Source organism: Camellia sinensis, chromosome 7 (genome assembly GCF_055761805.1).
Source record: "Camellia sinensis isolate YWXY chromosome 7, ASM5576180v1, whole genome shotgun sequence".
Classification (NCBI taxonomy): domain Eukaryota; kingdom Viridiplantae; phylum Streptophyta; class Magnoliopsida; order Ericales; family Theaceae; genus Camellia; species Camellia sinensis.
Genome location: NC_138967.1, coordinates 36,842,499 through 36,865,364, shown reverse-complemented (window position 1 = coordinate 36,865,364; position 22,866 = coordinate 36,842,499). Strand labels below are relative to the sequence as shown.

Below are 22,866 nucleotides of genomic sequence, written 5' to 3'. Positions count from 1 at the left end.
CCACCAGTTCCCAAGTATAATTTTGTAGAATTGATTCAATTTTACTATTCACAGCCTCTTTCCACAATGGAGCTTCAGGACTTGACATTGCTTCCTTGAAGTTTTGAGGCTCATTTTCTAACAGGTATGTCAGAACATCTAGACCAGATGATTTAGAGATCCTAGCCCTCTTGTTACGTCTAGGTTCATCTAAGTCATTATTATTTTGGTCTTCACTTCCACCCATAGCAGTATCAAAAATTCTTTTATTTGAACTTCTTTTTTCAGTTTCCTTGTAAGGAAAAATGTGTTCAAAAAACGACGCATTCCTTGACTCAATAATAGTATTTACATGCATATCAAGATTTTCAGATCTATGAACTAAAAATTTATATTCACTATTATTATTTGCATAATCAATGAGCACACAATCAATGGTTTTTGGTCCTATCTTAGTTATTTTGGGACTAGGAACTGCCACTTTGGCCAAACACCCCCACACTTTGAGGTAATTGTAGGTAGGTCGTCGACCTTTCCATACTTCATAAGGTGTTTGATTGATTTTTTGTGGGGTACCCTATTAAGGATAAAGTTAGTAGACAAAATTGCCTCTCTCCATAAGTTCTGAGGTAACCCTGAACTAATCAACATGGCATTTATCATCTCTTTAAGAGTTCGATCATTTCTCTCAGCAACTCCATTTGACTGAGGAGAATAGGGTGCAATGATTTGGTGAATAATACCATGTTCAGAACAAAATTTCTCAAATGGTGCATCATACTCACCACTTCTGTCACTCCTCACTATCTTAATAGTTTTGCTAAGTTGATTTTCAACCTCAAGTTTGTATTGCTTAGAAGCTTCTAAGGCTTCATCTTTACTTCTCAATAAGTAAACATAGCACTATTGAGTGCAATTATCAATAAAAGTAATAAAGTACTTTTTACATCCTCTAGTTTGAACAAATTTTAAATCACATATATCTGTGTGAATTAAATTTAGAGGTTCAGTACTTTTTTCTACTTTATTAAATGATGCCTTAGTAAGTTTTGCCTCAACACAAATCTCACATTTACAATTAGGATCAAACTCTAAGTTTGGAAAATATTATAAAGAAACAAGTCTATGCAAAGAATTAAAATTAACATGTCCTAATCTACCATGCCATGAGAAAGATGACTCAACAATATAAATAGAAGATGTGTTCTTATTATTAAAAGCCAAATTAGGTACAACAGTTATTATATTGAGCTTAAAAAGCCCATCACTCATATAACTTCGCCCCACATACATTCCACTCTTGGAGAGTACAACCTTGTCAGATTCAAAGACTAATTTAAACCTATTCTTGATCAACAATGACCCAGAAATCAAATTTTTGCGAATCTCTAGCACACAGAGTACATTGTTGAGCGTGAGTTCTTTTCTCGAGGTCATTTTTAGCACGATCTTTCCTTGTCCTTCCACAGTTGAAGTGGAGGAGTTTCCCATAAAAATCTGTTCTCCACTTTCCATCACTTTGTAGGTTGTGAACATTTTCTTATCTGCACAGATATGGCGGGTTGCTCTAGTATCCACCAACCACTCATTGGGATTGCCCACCAAATTTGCCTTAGAGACTACTGCAACAAGATTGATGTCTGTCACTCCATCGGAAAGATAAAAATCCTCGGCTATGTTGGCTCGTACTGGCTTTTTGCTTGAACTACCTCCGTCTTTGCGAACATGACAATCCTTAGTGCGTTGTCTATCTTTGCCGCACACCAAACACTTTCCTTTGACCCTCTTATTGAACCCATTGTTGATCCATTTTTTGATCTTACTTGTGGATCCTTGTTTGGGACCATTGTCATTATGCTTTCGCTTCTTGTTGTTGAACTTTAACCTTTGTCCATGTTTCACAACGTTTGCTTTAGCCTGCATGACATGGTTTCTTGACTTCTTGTTGGAACCACAATTGTCCTTCTCAATTCTAAGTCGCGCTATCAGTTCCTTCAATTTCATCTCATTGCGTTTATACTTCAAATAATTCTTGAATTCTTTCCAAGATGGTGGTAATTTTTCAATGATTGCCGCTACTTGGAAAAATTCATTGAGAACCATCCCTTCCGCATGCATGTCATGGAGAATTAGTTGGAGATCTTGAGCTTGGCTAATAACCGTCTTGGAATCTATCATTTTAAAATCTAGAAAACGACCGACAACAAATTTCTTTGTACCAGCATCTTCTTTCTTATATTTATGATTTAGAGATTCCTATAGTTCTTTAGTAGTGTTTTTGACACTATACACATTGAACAGTGTATTGTCCAACCCATTGAACATATAATTCCGACACAAAAAATCACCATGTTTCCATGCATCGACTGCGACAACCACTTGCCGGTCAGTTTCTCCCTTGTTCAGTGCCAGAGCTTTTTCATGAGTGAAGTGAGCCAAATTCAATGCTGTAAGATAAAACATCATTTTTGTTGCCATCTTTTAAAATCATTTCCATTGAATTTTTCTGGCTTCTCCCCATGATTTACTAGTACTGCTTGAGTCATCACTAGCACAACAGGTGTGGGGGTCGGAGTAATAATAGTCTCAGTACTATTAGTTGTCATATTTTTGACGAAATAATAATGCACTAATCACAAATTTATACAAAATAGAAATTTACACACAAAATATACAAAATAACATTTTGTAACAAAATTCCAATGATAAACAGTATATAACTACTATGTTATTAAAGAAATTATTAAACAGTATATTACTACTATTTAAGAAATTAAACATATACGCCTACTATTTAATTTCTTGAAACTAAATATTCGTCTGTTTAACACAGAAATAAATAAAAATGAAAATATACTTTAAGATTGTTATTCCCACAGCGGTGTGTGTGTGTGTGTAAATTAAATGTATAAATAAAATAAACAACAAAATAAAATAATTCAGAGAATAATTGTATAAATTAAATTTTGAATTAATTGGTTACATAAATTATAAGTCGAGATTTGTGTTAGACATAATCTCCTTGAAGTAGATTTCGCCCTCGCTTCGGTGCTTCGAGATTTATCGGCATCTACTTTTCAAAATGCAACTACTAACACTTGATTTGCAGCACTACAAAATCAAGTCTGGCGAACCAAAACTTTGCTGAAACTCTCTCTTTCTATTCCTAAAATCAAATGTAGAATAGAAACAGAATGCATAAAGACGAACAGAAGATGAAAGACAAAATTATCAGGGAAAAATTAGATGCCAAGATTGCTGGAATGGAAGGCTTTATATAGAGGAGCAAGTGGCTTTTCCGAACAGGTACCAAACAGATAGAAATTTGTTTGGACAGATTCAACAGATTCGGTTTGAATTTTAACAGGTAGAAAACTTGTTCGAGTGGAACTCAACAGGTATGAACCTGTTTGGGATCTGTTTGGGTGAGAAAAAAAATGGATTAAATAAATAAAATGCAAATGATTTTGGCCCAAAAAGATAAGTACTAGGTCAGACATGCCCAACCCAACCCGTTCGGACGGCGGCAGCATGCGCATGCATTTTTGTTTTGGGTCGAATGGGTCTAGCCCACTTTACTCATAACCTCACACTTCCACAAATTTGGGTATCCCTCGGAGCACATCCCAAGTATCCCATGCTAAGGTTTATATAACCATTTAAAACCTTAAGTTTTTCCAATGTGGGACAAGCACATTTTATAAATGTGCAGGAAACTCACCTAAATTCATTTTCACGAATCCGAAAATGCACGTTGAATTCTCATTTATCGGGAATTTTTTTTGAGCAACCAAATACACAATATTATTCACTACGCGGCATTAAACATAAATCCAATTAGAAACGTTAAAAATAATAATTGGATCCCATCTTAATTAATGTTCAAAATTAACAAAAAAATAAGGCTGTGTTTGGTTGTGCTTTTGAAACGTGATTCTACACCTGTGTTTCAGTATGATGTTTGTTTAGGATTTTGTAATCACGTTTCAAAAGCTCTGCTGAGAGCTCTGTACCAAATCTGTCTCAGCCGCTCTTTTGCTCTGTTTTTTTTTTCAAAATTTTTGCTAAGGGGACGTCCGGCCGGCTGTCCGGAACAGTAATTTTTTTTTTTTTTTTTTTTTTGTTTTTTTTGTTTTTGCAATCGATTTATATAATCGGAAAAAATATTTTCTGAAATTTTTTTAATTTTTTATGTGCTTTAAAATAATTTTGAATTGTATGTTTAGTTATGAGTTGTAAATTTTTGTATCACATATCAAATGTCACATCAATAATTCCCCACTCAAATCAAACCTCTTTTCCAAAACTATTTTCAAAACTCTTTACCAAACAAATTTTCTACACTCAAATCATAACTCCACAACACACAAACTCAAAATACAACTCATACTCTCAAATCACATTTACAAAACTCTACCAAACGCTACCTAAGATTTTTTCAAATTTTCCAAAGCCATTTTCCAACCGACATCATTTTTACTTCTTCTGTAAACAATAGCATTCCATGTTAGAATCATGTTGGCAGTTGGCTATGGCAGGGTTCGCTTGTTTATTTATTGCTTCGTACCAACGTTGGACAGTGCATATATGAAGCCTTTTGATCTTCTTTTCGTGAGGTAATTTCCTTTTCATTTTTTTTGTTGCTTATGGTTTGCTTATGATAAATAGTATATGAATACAATACTACCGGGTTTGACAATTGCTTCTTTTTCTTTTTCTTTTTCTTTTTCCTTTTTTTTTTTTTTTTTTTTTTTTTCAATGTAAAACAGTTGCTGCGTTTGGTTTGGCAATTACCAAAAAAATTAGTTCTTTTTGGGTCTTTTCAAACATTCTTTTTGGTGAGAAATTAATATATATTATCCTTAGGGCATGTTTGTTTGGACGAACTGGATAAGGGGATTGTAATCCATCAAATTGTTAATCTTGTGATACATTGTTCCTGGACTATTTGATTGGACTGGATTTGTATCATTTGTTTGTTTAGTCATGTGATTAAATGTCTAAATTGGACTATTCTATTGAATTCTGTGTTTGTTTGGGATATTATGGAGAATGATAAATGCTCAAATACCTATTTTGCCCTTTTGAATTATTTACTAAATAATAGGAATACTAAACCTGAATTATAAATTTTATTTAATTTTTTTACTAGAATTGTTAAAAAATTAAATAAATAGAATATTAATAAAAATTACATAAATTTATTTTAATTTGTAATTGAGATTTTGATTCAAAATCATAAAATTATATAAATTGTTTTATTCTCATCATAAAAATCATTGATATTCTGATCCATCTCTATATACAAGAAAATATTTAAAATTACAAATAAATTAAGTAAAGCAGAAAACATAACAGTAAATCATAAACAATTAGTAAACATTTAATTACACTAAACAGATTACAATCCACAAAAATTAAAAAATATGAACAGTAGAACAATAGAACAATTAATTAAACTCAACAGATGTTTACAATCCACAAAAAAATGTTTTCAATTTCTATCATTTTTTTTTTAAACAAACTAAAAGTATTTGATTAAATTGAGTACATACAACACATCATAGATTGATCTTCAATTTGAGTACATACAACATAAATTGATCTTGATCAAGTATCAGGATACATGTAAAGATGAGGCCAGTCAGATTTTTGTTTCTGTAAACAGAGCCTAGATTTTTTCTTTTTGTAAAAAAAAAATAAAATAATAAATAAACAGAGCGTAGATTTTTCTGTAAGAAGAAAAAAAAAACTGAGCATAGATTTTTCTTTCTGAATAATAAATTTTATTAAAAAAAAAAACGATTGAAAAAAAGATGAGGAAAGAAATATTAAATACTAGAGGGTCAAATATTTAATTTCATAAGCTAATCTCATGTGATGAGTTATCTCATGATTTCTATCCCACCCTACCCCCCATGGGATACAACAGTCCACCAAATTTGGGACTAATAGTCCGGATGGAATATTAGTTCGGAGCAAAAAATATGAATCAAACAACGGACTATTAGTCCCAATCTTTCAAAACAAACACTACCTTATAGTATTGTGAAACCCTGGTAAAGTCATGGTGGAATTTCTGAAAGTATTGAAGGTAAAATCGTATTTTCCTAAATTTGCTAAGGCTTTGTTTAGGAAGAAAAAGCCCGAGGCTTTTTGACTATTTTAGTCACAAAAAAATAAAATGGGTTTTTTAGCCAAATAAGACAACATCACATCCAATCCATAATCATTACATTTTTTTCTTACAAAAGTTAAAAAAACAGAAAAGCTCATCCAAAATGAGGTTTTTTAGCTCAAGCTAAAATAGCTAAAAAAGTCAAAAAATTAAAAAGTCAATCCACTTTTCAAATGAACCCTAAAAGGTTTAGGTAGCGTTTGGTAGAGTTTTGTAAATGTGATTTGAGAGTATGAGTTGTATTTTGAGTTTGTGTGTTGTGAAATTATAATTTGAGTGTAGAAAATTTGTTTGGTAAAGAGTTTTGATTTGAGTGGAGAATTGTTGATGTGACATTTGAAATTTGATACAAAAATTTACAACTCATACAACTCAAAATTATTTTAAAGCACATAAAAAATTTTAAAAATTTCAAAAAATATTTTTTTCGATTATATATCAATTGCAAAAAAAAAAAAATTAAAATTGTAAAAAAAAAAAAATCACTATGTCGGTCAACCAGTCGGGCGTCCTGTTTTGAAAAAAAAAAAATTGAAACACACGCTCAGTTTTGACAGAACAAACAGAGCGTTTTGCAGAGCTGTGAAAAATTAATTCCACAGCTCCATCCAAACACTCTACTCAAACTAGCATATTAAATCACATTTTGAAATCACAACCAAATACATCCTTAGCCTTCCCCAAACAAGCTTTTGACTTTTTTTAGTCAAAACACTATTTACTTAGGGGATTCCAAACAGAGACTTAAGGGGATTTGATCCAATAACATCTCCACAAGTGTAGATATGGCTGCCTGTTACATCTTGGCTTCCCCAAATCTAACTTTGACGGAAATTTCGTGCAGTGGATCGTCCTTTTTATAAAAACAATTCTCTAGCTTATTGTTCTATTTCTAAAAACAAACAACTCTAGGATGGCATTGACCTGGTCATATTATTAGGGTCCCAAAATATACATACCCCAAATTTAGCAGAAAAACACAATGGCATGAACCTGTGAATCGCAAAAAGAAAAGACAAACACAAAACAAAATGATAACCTTCAATTTTATTTTCTTCTTTCCTTCCTTCTACTTCCATCTCAATACCAAGAAGAGGTGGTGTTGGTAATGGTGGTGATTGTGGTTGTGGCAGCGGCGGCAACACCTTGATGGTAGTAACCGTAGCAGTACCATGGAAGGTGGGACCACCCCAGCACGGAAGGTGATGGTGGTAGCAGACCCTACCCGGGAATCAGCCGCTGCCCTCCAATATGCCCTCTCCCATGTAGTGATCAAGCACGATAGCTTAATTCTTCTCCATGTTGACAACCATAATGCATGGAAAAACCCGTTTTCGTTCCTTAAGTGGCCGTCACCGTCTGCTGTCTCTGCTGCTGCCTCCTCTACTGAAGGTGGCGGTGGCGGTGTCAGTGGTGGTGGAGACTTGGATTTTCTTGAAGTGATGAGGCGTGCTTGTGAGATTGCTCAACCAAAGCTTCAGGTGCATGTAGAGAAGGTGGAGATGGATGGCAAGGAAAAGGGTGCTGTAATCCTTCACCATAGCACATTGCACTCGATTGATCTCCTTATTATAGGGCAAAAGCGTAGTCTATCAAATGCAATATTAGGGTGAGTCTACACAACCATTTTCTATTTTGGTTGTGTTTTTGTTTTCCTGTTTTTCAAAATGCATGTTAGAAGAATATCTCCAAATTACCATTTCTAAATACCATGACTAGTAATTTTGTTCATCTGATTAGTTTTTTCTTAATGGTTTTTTTTTACCCATCTCTATTTTTCTATTGATGGTGGTTAATTCTTTTAGAAAAAGAAAAAAAAAAAAAAACACACCTTCATTGTTGATTTATCAAATTTAAATGTAGATGTGGAAGCATGGAATTACTGAATTCATTACTTTTAATTCTTCTAATGAAAACTTGATGATGTTATATATGAAAGAGGACTTTAATTGAAACTAAACAAATCAAAGAAAAGAAAGGAACATGAAAATGATGGTCACAGTTCTTAGGAAGCACTTTTTAAATGGTGTACGAAATTTTAAAAACTGTTTTCATATAAAAATGAAAATGATGGCATTTTTGAATTTGAGTCCATGAATCCTAGGCACTCACGCATTAGGTATCGTTTTCATTTTCTATTTTTTACTTTAGAAAGTAGGAAAAATAAAAAACTGATGTGGAAAACTTGTTTGGCAGAGGAATATGTTCTGAAAACACAATTCTTAGGATGCACTTTTTAAATGCTGTATGAATTTTTAAAAACTGTTTTCATATAAAAATGAAAAGGGTAACCTCCCTTGAGATTTGAAAAAACAAAAATGCTAGAGGTCTCAAAAATTCTACCAAAAGTTTTACCAAATGTCTCACATGGGTGTGGGACCCACATTCCCACACCCATGTGAGACATTTGGTAAAACTTTTGGTAGAATATTTGGGATCTCTAGCATTACTCTTGAAAAAATATAGTAAGTCTCACAAGTTAGACATAATTATACAATAGACTCGCTTAAAGTTTTAATTCATATAACACTTAGCCCTCTTTCTGTCATTTATTTTATATTGAAATATCTATTCTACTTTGTTTATCATTATGTTTTCATACCATCTGCATTAATTCTGATCCTTTTAGCCTTACTAAAACAGAGGTCGGTATAGTTATGTCAAAATTGTTTACAGGGGAGGTCAATGTAATTTGCACAAATGAAAATGATGGTGCTTTCAAAATTTCATTGGTTTTGTTTTTGAAAATATGAAAAGAGAGCATTTAAAATCCAATTCATTGATTATCTAGCACACTATTATTTTCTAATTCATTTTGTATGTGTCTACATATATATAAATTATTAACAGGCAGAGGCGGAATGGGTCATTGAGAGGACTAGACACAGCAGAGTATTTGATAGAGAACAGCAAGTGCACCTGTGTTGCAGTTCAGAAAAAGGGCCAAGATGGAGGCTATCTTCTCAATACTAAGTCCCAGAGAAACTTTTGGCTCTTGGCTTAAATTTGCATTTCATGAAAATTCAATTTCCCCCTTGTTTTACTGCCTTCATTCATTCGTATCATATCAGTTTTGTTTGGATCATGAATTTGTTAAAGAAAAAAGAAAAAGCGAAAAGAAATAACATGCTTTGTATCATTTTCGTTTTCCATTTTCAAGCTGATGTAGAAAACTTATTGGAAAAGTGCATTTAAATGATAACAACTCATAATAATTATACTTTTATAAAGCTGCAAGTGAATCTGTGTACGGTGTAAATAAGAGATGTGGCGCGAGACACAACTCTTACTTCAATAGACTTGCGCTTTCATGATATACAATTATTGTTTCTGCTTAAATGAAATTTTTCCAAATTTATTTGGCAAACTATTTTTGAATTTTTTTCCCCTCTAAAAAGCACTCCATTTTTTTTCCCTGATGCTTTTGAGTTGTCTTCATTGTTTGAAAACTCTTAAAGCACAAAAATGAAACAAACTGTGTTTTCAAACGTTTCTTTGTTTTTGTTTCCAAAAACGTAAAAAAACAAAAGCTTAAAAATGAAGGGAAAAAAAAAGCCCTTAGTTTCTACTTCATTTCGCTTTTCTCTTGCATTTTCATTTTCTTTACAAATCTATCAGAAAATCCAAGATCCAAACATGGCATTCATGATTTAATTTTTGTTGTCACATTCCTTGATCCAATTTGACTTGCTGCTGTCTTTTTACTGATTTTGTTTTTGTTTTTGAAGTTATAAACTTCTCTATTGGTTTCTCTTAGAGAAAACCTCATGTACGCTTTTAACATTCACAGTTAATGAGGATTGTAAATATTTGGACGAGGATGGATGTGGAATTTGCTACATAAACTGACTTCTCTTTGGTTAAATTTCACACCATGGACCAAGCTGGAACATTTGGACTTTGTTTGGTTTGATTTTTCAAAATTATTTTTAGAAACATGTTCTTGTCTTTAGTCAACTCCCCCTTCCCCCTCTCATAATTTAGGTTTTTTTTTTTTTTTTTTTTTTTTTTTTTTTGTACTTTTTAGATGCACCTATAATCTAGATGCTTCAAAAAATAAAAATAAAAAAGACTACAATATGAGAAAGTTTGCTAAAGACCAAGAAACCCAAAATTTTCCATTTACCTTTTTTTGTTATTTCTATTTCTATTTTTTATTTTTTTGAGAAGTGCAAGAGTTATATTTATTCACTAAAACAGCATCAGTATACATTAAAAATTGATTATTTGTGCTTTTGAACCTACAACTCTATGAAGTACAAACACTTTTACGGAGATGGTGTGTCGGGTTAGACACCGCATCAAATGTCAATATGACACAATACTCACTAGACATTTTCCAACACAACACTTGAATTCGACAAATATGGTTTGGTCTTCATTTTTAATTACTAATGGTTTGAAAAATTGCTCTGCAATTAGATTTCACCATCATTTTGTGACAAAATTTCAATATCTTTTAAAAAAGGGATTAGTCTTTTTGATCAACAATGAAGAAACCTTTATTGATGATGGAGAGCCTTGCACGAAGGAAGAAAACATCAACAAAAAATGAAGGGATAATGCAAAAGCCATCATAGCGAGACAACTCAATCCCAACTAGGTTGACACTAAACAGCTCGTACAATCACAAGGCAGCACCAAACCAAGAACCTGTTGGTGAGAGACCAACAGATACCTACAATACAGCAACAGAGGCTGCAATACAGCAACAGATACACACAAGACAGCAGCAACAGAGAAAACAAGACAGCAGAAAAACCTTATGGTAACAGCAGCCCAACTCACTTTTAATCCACCCAAAATACCAAAACCCAGCAACCACTACATACTAGACCCCATAAGATACAAAAACAGTATCAACAAATAGCTACAAAAGATACCAAGACTGTAGAAAACGTTATGCTAATAGAGGCTGCGAAGCATCAACAGATATACCAAAGACAGCAGCAACAGAGAAACAAAATAGCAGAGACACCTTATGCTAATAGCAGCCCAGGTCACCTTTAGACCACCCAAACACCAGACCAGCACCCACTACATACCAGACCCCATCAGATACAAACCAAACAGCAGCCCTCTGATTTTAGCAGACCTAGAAGCAACCCTCAGATTATATTAGCCCTCAGATTCTAACAAAACCATTCATCAGTATAAACAGCAGCCCAAATTCTAACAGACTCAGTAGCAGCCCTCAGATTATATCAGACCATACACACCAGATAGACCAGTCCAGAATCCAATTCAGTAGGCAAAATGTTGATTAAATCCATGGCAATCCTGAACTGCATTCCTTAATCTGAACCAAATTGTTGAATAGATCCATGACAGAGTACGTGTTCCCTTTTAAAGAAGCTTTAATCCATAAAGCAAATATAATCTTAATAAGCTCACCTAACTCAGACCCACAAGGCTGCACTCCATTAAAAATACAATCATTCCTTAACTTCCAAATGGACCAAAGTACAATAGAGGGCAAGGCTCTCCACAATCTCCTAACTGGTTTCTTATGATTCCAACCTAACCACCAATGAAATAAGCCATCAATAGTCCTTACCAAAGCATTAAATCAGACCACACCTGCCATGAAAATGGACAATGTAATAAAACATGAATAGCAGATTCATTTTCAATTTTGCAAAAAGCACATAATACAGAAGCATTACTATTCAGAACACTTATATGTTGTAAGAAGACCCTTGTATTCACTCTATTCCTCCATGCCAACCACCCAAAAAATTGAACCTTGGGGGGAATGCCATTATTCCACACAAACTCACAAATTTAGAGAGGAGGGCCCAAGAGGGAATCAGTAAATCGATATATATCTGAGACCTTAAACTTGTCACCATTAGACCCATGCCAAACTGGGCAGTCTTCTTCATCCAGTCTTAAAAGAGGGGTCACTAGTAGCACTACTGCCAACTTGTTAACCTCTGCCTTTTCCCAATCATATAATGACCTACGGAAAAAGAAGTTCAGCTCCCCAGAGCTGGATTTCCTCTCAAAAAAATAAGACAGTGTGCCTTCCTTTGCAATTGACAAACTAAATAATCTAGGGAATTCATCTTTAAGGCACTTACCTCCAACCCACTTGTCATACCAAAACTTGATTATACTCCCATTGCCGGCCTTTATCTGATACTTCTCCACAAAGAACTCCACAAGAGTTTGATTATGACTAGCAATTGCAAGAACATCTCCCTAGATTCTAGAAAATCTAGCTGATGAGTTTATAAGTGGGAGCCAATGAACCTCCTCAATCATATACTTGCCGCACAACATTCTTTTCCAAAGCGCATTTACTTCACTTCCAAATTTCCACCATCATTTTAGTGTTAACCCTTTTTGCCAAAACATATTTAAAATTTGTCACAATGGTAAACAATTTTAGACTTGGATATGCCTTAGAACAAAAGTATCTGTTACTTCAACACAAATAAAATATATTACTAATATGATTTCACTTTAGATCAACAATAAAAGACAAAAAATTGTAATTGTATATGGCGTATATAGTAATTCTTCGTCCATAAATATATTTTATATGATAAATGTATAAAATTATACATTTTGTGTCTTCATTTATGGTGTTTAAAAAAAAAAAAAATTATTATTGATGAGTTCGTGTGGTATCATGTGTGAATAGAGACAGAGCTAAAATTTGATTAGTATTGAGTTTTTTTTTTTTGGGTAATTAATTAGTATTGAGCTCAAAAGGAAGTAGGGGTGATAAATGAGCTGAACAAACTCAAGCTTGGTTCGTTAAATTTCTAAACCAATCTCAAATGAATTTTTGTCGAGCTCAGCTCGAGTAGTTTGAAATTTTTATATAGTTTTAAACTTATTGAATCGATTCGAACGAACAATTAACTGCTCAAATTTAATTTGAAAACTATACCAAACTTGAAAATATATTGAAGATTAATTTTTTTACTTAATAGATGAAGCTCAAATGAACATTTGATAAGCCAAATCACCTATTTGAAAGATGGTTAACAAAGGCAAACACTAGTCGACACTTGGTTAAGCATGGTGGATAAGGCCTTTTTCTTATGTGACATAATGTCAAATTTGTATTTCACTTAATCGCATGGCTAGAATTTTTTCAGACTATAAAAAAATAAAGCCTTAGCCATGAGCCTTTAGATAATTTGGGATTTTGAGAAGCAAATTTTAAAAATTAATATAAATTGCCCTTCTCATATTCTCATCTTATAAATTGTAAAAAAGAAAAAGAAAACAATATATATTAAAAAGGAGGTTGATTTCCTTGGAGTCCATACTACAGGCCATTGTTTGGGCCCGTATGGTCTATCATAAGCTTCGTTTGATGATCCAAACTATTTATTTCATCGGACAATTCATATATTTTATTCACAAAAGAATCAAGTCAATCTCATAATTATAACCTACTCAATTTAATGTGTTTGTCACCAAAAAATTAGACGACAATTATGTTTTTAAAAATTAACCATTTATTTATTTTTATTTTTTTGTAACAAACACAATAAATTAAATAAGTCACAATTATTGAATCGACCTAATTATTTGTTTATTTATTTATTTATTTATTTTGATCGGCAAAAGAAAACTTTATTGATGAAATATACAAAGTATGATAATTTACATCAACAAAGAGGAGCTAAGAGCTAATGGAAGCTCGAAGCTCCTAGCTGGTGAGAAACCAACAAAGAGCAAAAGCTTTTTTATGTGAATGAAATATATGAAATGTCTAATAAAATAAATAGTTTAAATCATAAAAAAAAAATCTATAATAGGCCCCACAGACCCAAGCAGCTTCCTCCCGGCCAAATTATGGACGGGTAGAAATCAACCCCATTAAAAAAAAAGGTGGTAAGTTAGTTTCATGTTGTGACTCCAACGTTTTTTTTTTTTTTTTTTTTTATCGACAAAAAAAAATCTTTATTGATGGAAACATACAAAGAAGGTATCTTCAAAAGGAGAATGTAATTCAACTAGTTGAACTTCTAGAATTACGGTGGTGTTACATACACTAATTAGTGTACTAAACACTAGTTATAACATTATTATTGATTCCACTCATTAATTACATTATAAATCCCAAAAATCTATTAAATTATGTCACATCATCAATTGGTATACTAATTAGTATACTAATTGGTACAAATAACATTATTCTTAGAATTATGGATAAACATTGAACGCCTGGTTATGTTTATTTATTTACTAACATACTAATATTCTAATTACGTGGCCAAATAGAAAAAAAAGGGTATTAAAAGGTTTCGAGCTTCCAAATTTAATAATTTTTTTGGTTAAAACACTAATTTTTAAGGATTCAAGCTTCCGATTACACTTCCAACACACAAAATAAGTCTTACACACCAATGATAATTTAAAAAAAAAAAAAAAAAAAACATTTGAAACAAAGTACTTAGCATGAAGAGAAAACATTGCTTGGGAGTTTTCACATAATATTGCAATTGCTAATGGCATGTACAGTCGCATTGATAGCTCCCTGAACAAATCTGTGTAGATGGATCAATGGATTCTGCAAAATATAATCACATGTACAAGCATTATATCAACATATGAAGTTGTAAGCAAAATTAAAATCAGATCATAAATTGATGAGCTAAATGAAATTTTAATTATAGATGCCTGTTCTGTAGCATAGAATCTGCATCTTCAGGGAAAAAATAGTTCATACAATCATTGCCAATAAAGAGTTCGGAATATGAACGACTGGGAAAGAAACGAAGAGATAGGTTGTCATAAATGGCTTCTTTGTTCCCATGCATTTCTAGCTGCATGATCTTATCTTGATATTCTCATTTTTTTTTTCAATATTCACGTCATACCGTAAAATTATCAGCACACTAAGACAAAGAAACTAAGATATTTAATGGGTGTTTGGCAAAAATGCATAACAGACTCCGAGCATTAAAAGTCGTTTTAAAGATTTAATGGTCATTTAATGAATTTGTGTACACGGCCTTTTCTAAAAAGTGCTTGCTCTAAAAGTCCGTTCAGTGGAAGCTTCATTAGATGGCTTTCTCAATAATTTCTCGTGAAGTCTGATACACACATAAGTAAAAAAAAAATTTAGGTAAACTTCACTTTGCCCTATAATTTGGGTTATATGTGATTTATCCTCATAATATTTGGAAATGACACATAATTCACACGTGATTTGTGAATTGAAGTGCATCGTTAAATCACATTAAACATTTCGTCGAACTTATCAGTAAATATAAAAAAGTGGTAATTATAAAATAAAATATAGGGGGTTAAAGTGAATTTTGCTATCCAAACAAATGATGAAAAAATAAGGATATTTTAGTCTTTTTTTAGTAAATCGTTAATGATCATAATAGTGCATTTCAGTTCACAAATCACAAAGAAATTACGTGACCATTTCTGAACATTATAAGATAAACATCACATGGTCCAAACAATAAAGGATAAAGTAAAACTTGTCCAAAATTTTAAATGATGATGTTGTCGCTGTAATACTGACCTGTCATTGTTATGAATTTCCATTACTTCAAACTTTTTGAGAAAATTAAAAAATGAAATGTGCACTTATCAAACATAATTTGGATTTGACATTTTATTTTATTGACTTTTTAAACTATTTTATCTTTTTATGATTAATTTAACCAAAAGTTCAAATAATTAAAAATTCAGACGACAAACAACAACAACAATAATAATAATTAAAAAGAAAATCTCTTGTACATTCTCCAATATTGGTTAAATCCTTTAAAACTACTAACCCCAATACCATTAAAATGCATAATAACAATAATTAAAAAATAGTGACATTATTAAAAAGAGAACCTCTCTTACATTCTCCGATATATGGTTAAATCCTTCAAAACTACAGCCCCAATACCATAAAAATGCATAATAAATGCAGACAAAATGCAAACAAATGAAACTAAGTATATCTATCGATTAACATGTGTATATGTGATAAAAAAAAATTGCAAAGCGAGAAGAACTTTGTATGTCATTTTCAGGTTTTGTGACCTTTCATTTCCCACACAAATTGTGTAAAACTTTCAAAAGTTTTACAGATTTTTTTTAAACATGTTCTGAAATGAACTAAAAATTAGAAAAATACTGACAAAATATTTAAAAATTCATTTGACACATTTTTTTTAGTTAAATTTTTTAACACTTACCAAAAGTCTCACCGTATGACTCAATGAATATTAAGGTTACCAACAGAAAAGCTAATTACAAAATCAAACATAAAATATGTGCAGAAGAACAAGATTTTTTAAAAGTAAATCTCACTGATTTTTTTAATTGTTCTGTTGCAGCAGACATGGCTGTCCAAAGAGCTAATGGACTCTGGTGTGATGATAAAGCATTAAAGGTAAAAATGGCAGATTTTGCGAAGGACTATGGTATGAAATATAAGGCTAGTTCAACAATGCAGTCTAGAAAGTTTGCAGAGGAACCCACTAGAACACGTGCTGGGTACCAAGGTAAGAGATCTTTCGCGGTGGTAGTGAGCGATAAATTAGCAGGATCCAATACGACCTGCACCATCAAAGCCTATGAAGAAGGCAATGGATGGCTATATGAAAGTGTCATAGCCAGGTTAAAACCATTTCTCGCAGCGGAAGACTTTCAGAAAGAAATAGCATTAAGAGACCTTGGGGAAGTTCAAGTTAGAGTCGGTGGTGGACGAGATCTGGTCCTATCTTTCCCATCAAAGGAGGACATGAAGGAAAAACTTATGTTTATGAAGAGCTGGCTCAATGAATGGTGCGATTCAGTCCTCGAGTGGAAACAGGGGATGTCCTTGGCTCAAGAACGGCATGTTTGGCTTAGTTGCTATGGAGTTCCACTAAATCTCTGGAATTGTAACACTTTCATTAACATTGGCAAGGTGTGGGGTGTTGTGTCTACTTTGGATGAGGACACTTGTAACTTAAACCATTTTCAATATGGTAAAGTGAAGATTGCGACAAGCTTTATGGAACCCATTAATCAAATCCTCAATTTAGAATGCAAGGGTGTTCTCTACCCAGTTAGGGTGTGTGAGGAGCAAGTCATCTTCATCAAAGACACAAAGTTGTCTGGCCTCAGCAATTCATCTGAATGGTATTTTGGTGGAAATCGAAATGCTACCCTTGTAAAAGAGGACAATCAGATTGCAGAGAGAAGGAGTAAGCATGAGGAAGATGATGACCATGTGGCTATCCTTGATGGCAATGAGGTGGACCCGAGTGCTGAGGTGGAACGAATAGCAGCTGTGGAAGCACGTGAGAGCAGTAACGTCATGGTGGAGGATGACCAGCTCAGGGACACTTCGGTGGTGGCCGAATCAGATCTGCAAATAGGTACGTCAGAAGATATCGGCTACGCATGCCAGGATAGCTCTGCAAGACTGCTGGTGAGTCCCAAGATGAGAGCCGTTGATGGCGGTGGGAGTTTCGAAGGTGAAGTTCAAATTCAAACTTCTGGAGTGATCAAAACCTTGTGTGGGCCTGAAATTATGGGCCGAGGGATTAATTTAGTAGTGGATCTGAAATCAACCAATGAGGCTAATGGATCTGGTGTGGGCTTAGTTCTGGACCATTCGGTTGTCGGCCCAAGTAAGCTATCTCCTCTCAATGTTGGGTTGGCCCCTTTAGATGTATGCAACCTAAGTTTACCTTCTGCTCCGATCCTCCAAAGTGATGGGGTTCTGGGTCATCTTCATCCCCGGCATATAGGGGGGTTGAGTGTCACTAGCTCACCCCCAAATAGTTTCACTCCTTTAAGCTTACAGAGGAAAGCAGCAAGCAAAAAGCATCGGCAGATGAAAAGCCTACAGTTTGGACCTTCTAGATTCGGGAAATCAACATTGAACCTGCGAAAGGGAGCTGTCTTCAGATCAGCAGCAGCTGCCACTTCACTCTCCATGGCAAATAAATCCAGTAGAGGGAGGATTGATCTGTCTGAGGCGGAAGCAACTTTGGAATTGGGTAAAGCTCTCGGCATTGATTTTGAAGGCAAGGATGAGGAGGTTATTAGCAAACTGCTGCAGTTAGAAGCCAAGGACTTGGAGAATGTTAGAACACGGGTTAGGGATGCCAACTAGGCTACTGCTGTCAGGGGACCATTAGTGTATAATTTGTTTATATGAAGATTCAATCATGGAAAGTATAGTGGATGTTTGCTGTGATGCTGGTATGCTTTGCTGAGTTTGAGTGTCTGGGTGGCAGATTGTCTGTGGTAGTTGAGTGTCTGTTTTGCTGGTCTGCTGGCCTGCTGGCTGTATGGGTTGAATATTGATGTGTTGGATGGTTGAATAGGTTGTAGTGCAGGTCTAGTGGCTGTCCAGGCTGAAGACAAGATGGTCTGCTAGTTGTATGGGCTTTAATGCTGGGTTCTGGTTGCATGGGCTGTATTGCAAGTATCCTAGTTGTCCGGGCTGAAGGTAAGGTGGTCTGTTAGTTGATTGGGTTGTAAAGTGCTGTTTTGCTGGTTATAGATGGCCTTGTGGTGAAGTTGTTTGGCTGGGTGTGCTGTTTTTTAGTTGTTTTCTTTCTGGTTTGTGTTTTTTTTTTTTTTTTTCTTCTGCTTCTTTTGTTCTCTTTTTGTTGGTTTCTCACCAATTGGTGCTTGGAGCTTTGTGTTAGCTTCAAGCTCCTCTTTATTGATGTAGTCTATCTTTTTTAGTTGCTTTCATCAATAAAGATTTTCTTTGCCGATAAAAAAAAAAAAAAAAAGTAAATCTCACTAAAGAATCTCATAAAACGTTATTCCTTCATATTTATTATCTATCTAATTTTGTGATTAGTTTTAATGTTTGTAACACGTACTTCATAGACTTCCTTGAAAACCGTATATAATCAGATTCCTCTTGTAGGCACAAAAATATAAATAAAATAAACACTAAGAAAAGATTCACTTTAATTGTGTTATTATTATTATTATTTTCATTTAAAAAATTGTTTGGCAATCTGTTTGTGGAACAATACACTTTCAAGAAAACATAGAAAGTTACTTTTGAATTTTAGAAAACTATTTCATACAAGAATTAAAAAGGATAAAGGGTGTGTTTGGTTTAGCTTTGAGAGAGAAGTTTTGGAAAAAGATTTTCAAAAAATTGTTTGGTTTGAGATTTTTTTCAAAAAATTTTCAAAATCACTTTCTTTCTCTTACACATCAATCAATCACTTTTTCTTTCTCCTCTCTCATTTTTAATCATTTTTTCTCTCACACATATTTACTCAATTATAACAGAATATTAAATTATCACAAACTCCCAAACTATAAAACTACTTTCAAAATATGCAACCAAACAAATAAAAAAAATTTCTAAACTCTCTCCTCAAATTTTTTTTTTGAAAATCACTCTCTCAAAAGCAAACCAAACACACAAGTGTTTTCAAATGTTCAACTGTTTTTGTTTCTAAAAAAAAATAAAAAATAAATAAATAAAATAACCACAACCAAACAAGCCTAAGAAAGCATACCCACAACAAGTACAGTTTTATTTTTAAATTGTTCAAGGTATGAGTAATATGATAGAAAGCTTTCTATACAAAGGAAAATTACCAGAGGAATGACTAACCTGTTCAGGGTTAAATAGAACCATTGCAGTGGATGTATTGTTCGATGGAGAAGCTGATTGTTGAATTTCAGTAAAGGTAACTGTGGAGCTTGGCTGCAATATAAAACAAACAAACACTACTATAAGAAAAAGTCTAGGGCACAGAAGATTCCGAATACAAAATGTACAAATGTGAGAAAAAAATTAACAAAGCAAACATGTTGACAACTCCAAATAGAAATACATATATATTTATATATATATATATATATATATATATTTGTATCTCAAGTTTAAATGCGACCATCTTCCAACAAAGTCAACCAACGTAATGGAACAGACTTACATGCAGTAGTGAACAATAGGTCATGTAATAATTAATGACGCTTTTTATTATTTCTTATTAAAAAAATCATTAATTGTTAATTTTCCGTTGTAGTTTGAAAATTGTCACAAAAACTTCACTAATTATAAGTTTTAACAATAATTAAAAAAAAATTATAACAAAAAAGTCACTAATTTTTAACTTTCAACGCAATTAAAAAAATTTATCACTAAAAAGCGTCACTAATTGTAAGTTTAAGAGACAATTTATAAAAACCGTGACAAAAAAATCACTAATTGTCAATTTTTAGCAACATATATAAAAAATTATTTTTAACAACTATTTTACTATGATTTATTTTCAATAAGATTCGATGAGAATTAAAAACTATTAAGATATATTAGTAGTTTATCCCGACATGATAATATATACACTTACTAAAATAATAATAGTAATAATATACATGCACGGCATCCACAATATGGAAAAGATGCATACACACTCATATATTTAAAATGTCACCATGTTTGAATTTAATTACATAATATGCTTCATCACTTTCAGACTATTTATATGAATTTTTTTTTGGGATGCACAGCAAGAACTAGAATTGAGTTTCAAGTTCAATAAAGACAAAATAAAATGACAAATAAAGTACATTATACCATTTTTTTTTTCTTTAGTAAACTTTTGAAATTTTTTACTTTTGAAATCTTTTTAAACTAGATGAACCAAAAAAATAAAATTTTTAACACAAATCTAAAAAATATCATTAAAAAAAAAAAAAAAAAAAAAACTGATTCCAAAGTTAAATTACAGACAATACTAACCTGAGCAAATCTACAAATACTAACCTTATTATCAGGGCTTGCATGAGCAGCCATTCTCTTGCCCATAGCCTCCTTCCTCTTAGCTTCAAGCAAAGCATAGTTATCCCAAAAACAGTCCAGACCATGCTCATGAATAAACTTTCCATTACCAAAGCAAGCAGTGCAAACACAGAAAGGCTTGTCAGCACGGTCAAAGCATTTAGAGCAAGTGAAAAACGTGGTTGGTATGAATGAATCACAGCCCTCACAGAAAGGCCTACCACTTTTAATAATATAGTAAAGACCCATAACTTCCATGAACTCAAGACTTCCATTAGAGTCCTTGTCAAGTTCTTTGAAGAAGTGTCTACTGCTCATTTTGGTGTGACCATGTTGCCTCATGAAACCCAAGAACTCATGGAGACTGACCTTGTTGTCACCATCGAAGTCGAGTGATTTGAAGAAATTGTGAGCCAAGTCTTTTAAGTCTGAAGAGCCCGAGTTGTAGTAGATTTCAGCTATCTTAAGCAAGTCTTCCATTATTATCTATTCTGAGTTCTCTGTCTCTTTTGGACTTTTGGCTTTCTCTCTCGAATGGTTGTGAATTGGTGAAATGGTGGATTATGTATAGATGGCCGTGAATTGAGAAAGATTGCTCTAAAATCAAGACTTCTACTTCTGCCGCTCCCTCCAAGGTCCAAAGCAAACCAAAACTGAAGACAATCAAAGTGGATGATGTTGGGATAATGCTCTTCTCATTATGCAAACGCACTTCAATGTCAAGTGAGTCAAGCCTGTGTATAACATTTTTATCAAGAAAAGGAAAGAATATCATAAGGAAAAGGAACAGGAAAAGGAAAAGAGAAAAAGGAGGAGCTAGTATATGTTCTTTGCCACCTTTTATCCCAGGAAGCAAGGCATCAAACATTGTGCCAGCATACATCAAGCCAAGAAAAGAATATTTTCATCTTCTTAACAATAATGTTAGGTTTTATTATTGGCTGACAAGGATTTCTTTAAGAAGGTGATTTTTTTTCAAAATTAGGATTACTTTTGGATTTCTATAAGTAATTGGATTTCTTCCAAAACTATGATTACTTTTGAATTTTTTATAAATAGTTGGTTTTTTCCCAAAACTATTTAATTCCTCCAGATCTTCTTTTTGGTTCTTAAGATTTATATCTGGGAATATTTTGTTAGTTTTCTTTGATATTTTATTGAGTATTCAACACATGGTTTAAAGAGGGTACATCAAATGTTTTGTTTGTTATACACAAGAGAGAAAGAGTTGTTCTTCGGTGGATTCTGAAGAATTCGAGCCTGAAGCTTCGGTGGATTCTGGAGTGGCTCATCGTAAAGACAATTCCGAGGTGAAGACGGGGTTGGAAGAGGCACATAGAGGTTGGTTCAATTAGGCGTGGATTCGCTAGGTAATTGAGAGTATACCTGTGTAATTCCTTTAAATCTTCTTAGTGGATTGTTTTGTAGCTGTTGCCTGTGGTTTTTTAATCACAGTTGGAGGTGTCCAATTGTAATTTTTTCACGTTAAAATCGTTGTGTTGATTTGTCTTGATTGTTTGATTGGGATTGTTATATACTGCTTAAAATTGTTACATAATCACAAATCAATATATAGGGGATTTCTAGATTTTTCAATGGGTATCAGAGTAGGTCGTTCTATTTTTTTTAAAAAAAATTCTTTTAGAACGAGATCTTGTTTGATTTGTGATAATGGATTCAATTCGTGAGGAAAATTCTATGGTTCGACCACCCCTACTTGACGAATCCTCGAAAAGTGATGATGAAGAGCTTGAGCAAGCTTATGAAAAGTTGTATAAGGAGTCTTTTAACTTATTCAAATTAAATGGCAAACTCACAAAGAAACTCAAAGCATGTGAAAGTGAGAATGTCAAACTTAAGGAGGAGATTTCCGATGCCAGGATTGATGCCATCAAGATAGCTGATGATCGACAAGCTCTTTGTGCAAAACTATTGACTTGTGAGACAGAGAGGAATGCGCTACTGAAAA

General features: G+C 33.2%; 2 protein-coding genes across 2 annotated transcripts; one reads left to right on the top strand and one right to left on the bottom strand.

Annotated features, from left to right (window-relative positions):
- Window positions 1-7,329: 7,329 nt before the first annotated feature.
- On the top strand, window positions 7,330-9,161 carry LOC114289444 (uncharacterized). The gene is made up of 2 exons (XM_082877038.1): window positions 7,330-7,766; window positions 9,008-9,161. The coding sequence occupies exons 1-2, from the start codon at window positions 7,330-7,332 to the stop codon at window positions 9,159-9,161; spliced, it is 591 nt and encodes a 196-aa protein (XP_082733164.1).
- Window positions 9,162-14,440: 5,279 nt separating this feature from the next.
- LOC114289431 (uncharacterized) lies at window positions 14,441-21,667 on the bottom strand. The gene is made up of 3 exons (XM_082877767.1): window positions 20,883-21,667; window positions 19,725-19,817; window positions 14,441-14,693 (listed from the first exon to the last, which is right to left on the bottom strand). The coding sequence occupies exons 1-3, from the start codon at window positions 21,375-21,377 to the stop codon at window positions 14,610-14,612; spliced, it is 672 nt and encodes a 223-aa protein (XP_082733893.1). The 5' UTR covers window positions 21,378-21,667; the 3' UTR covers window positions 14,441-14,609.
- Between the last annotated feature and the right edge of the window lie 1,199 nt (window positions 21,668-22,866).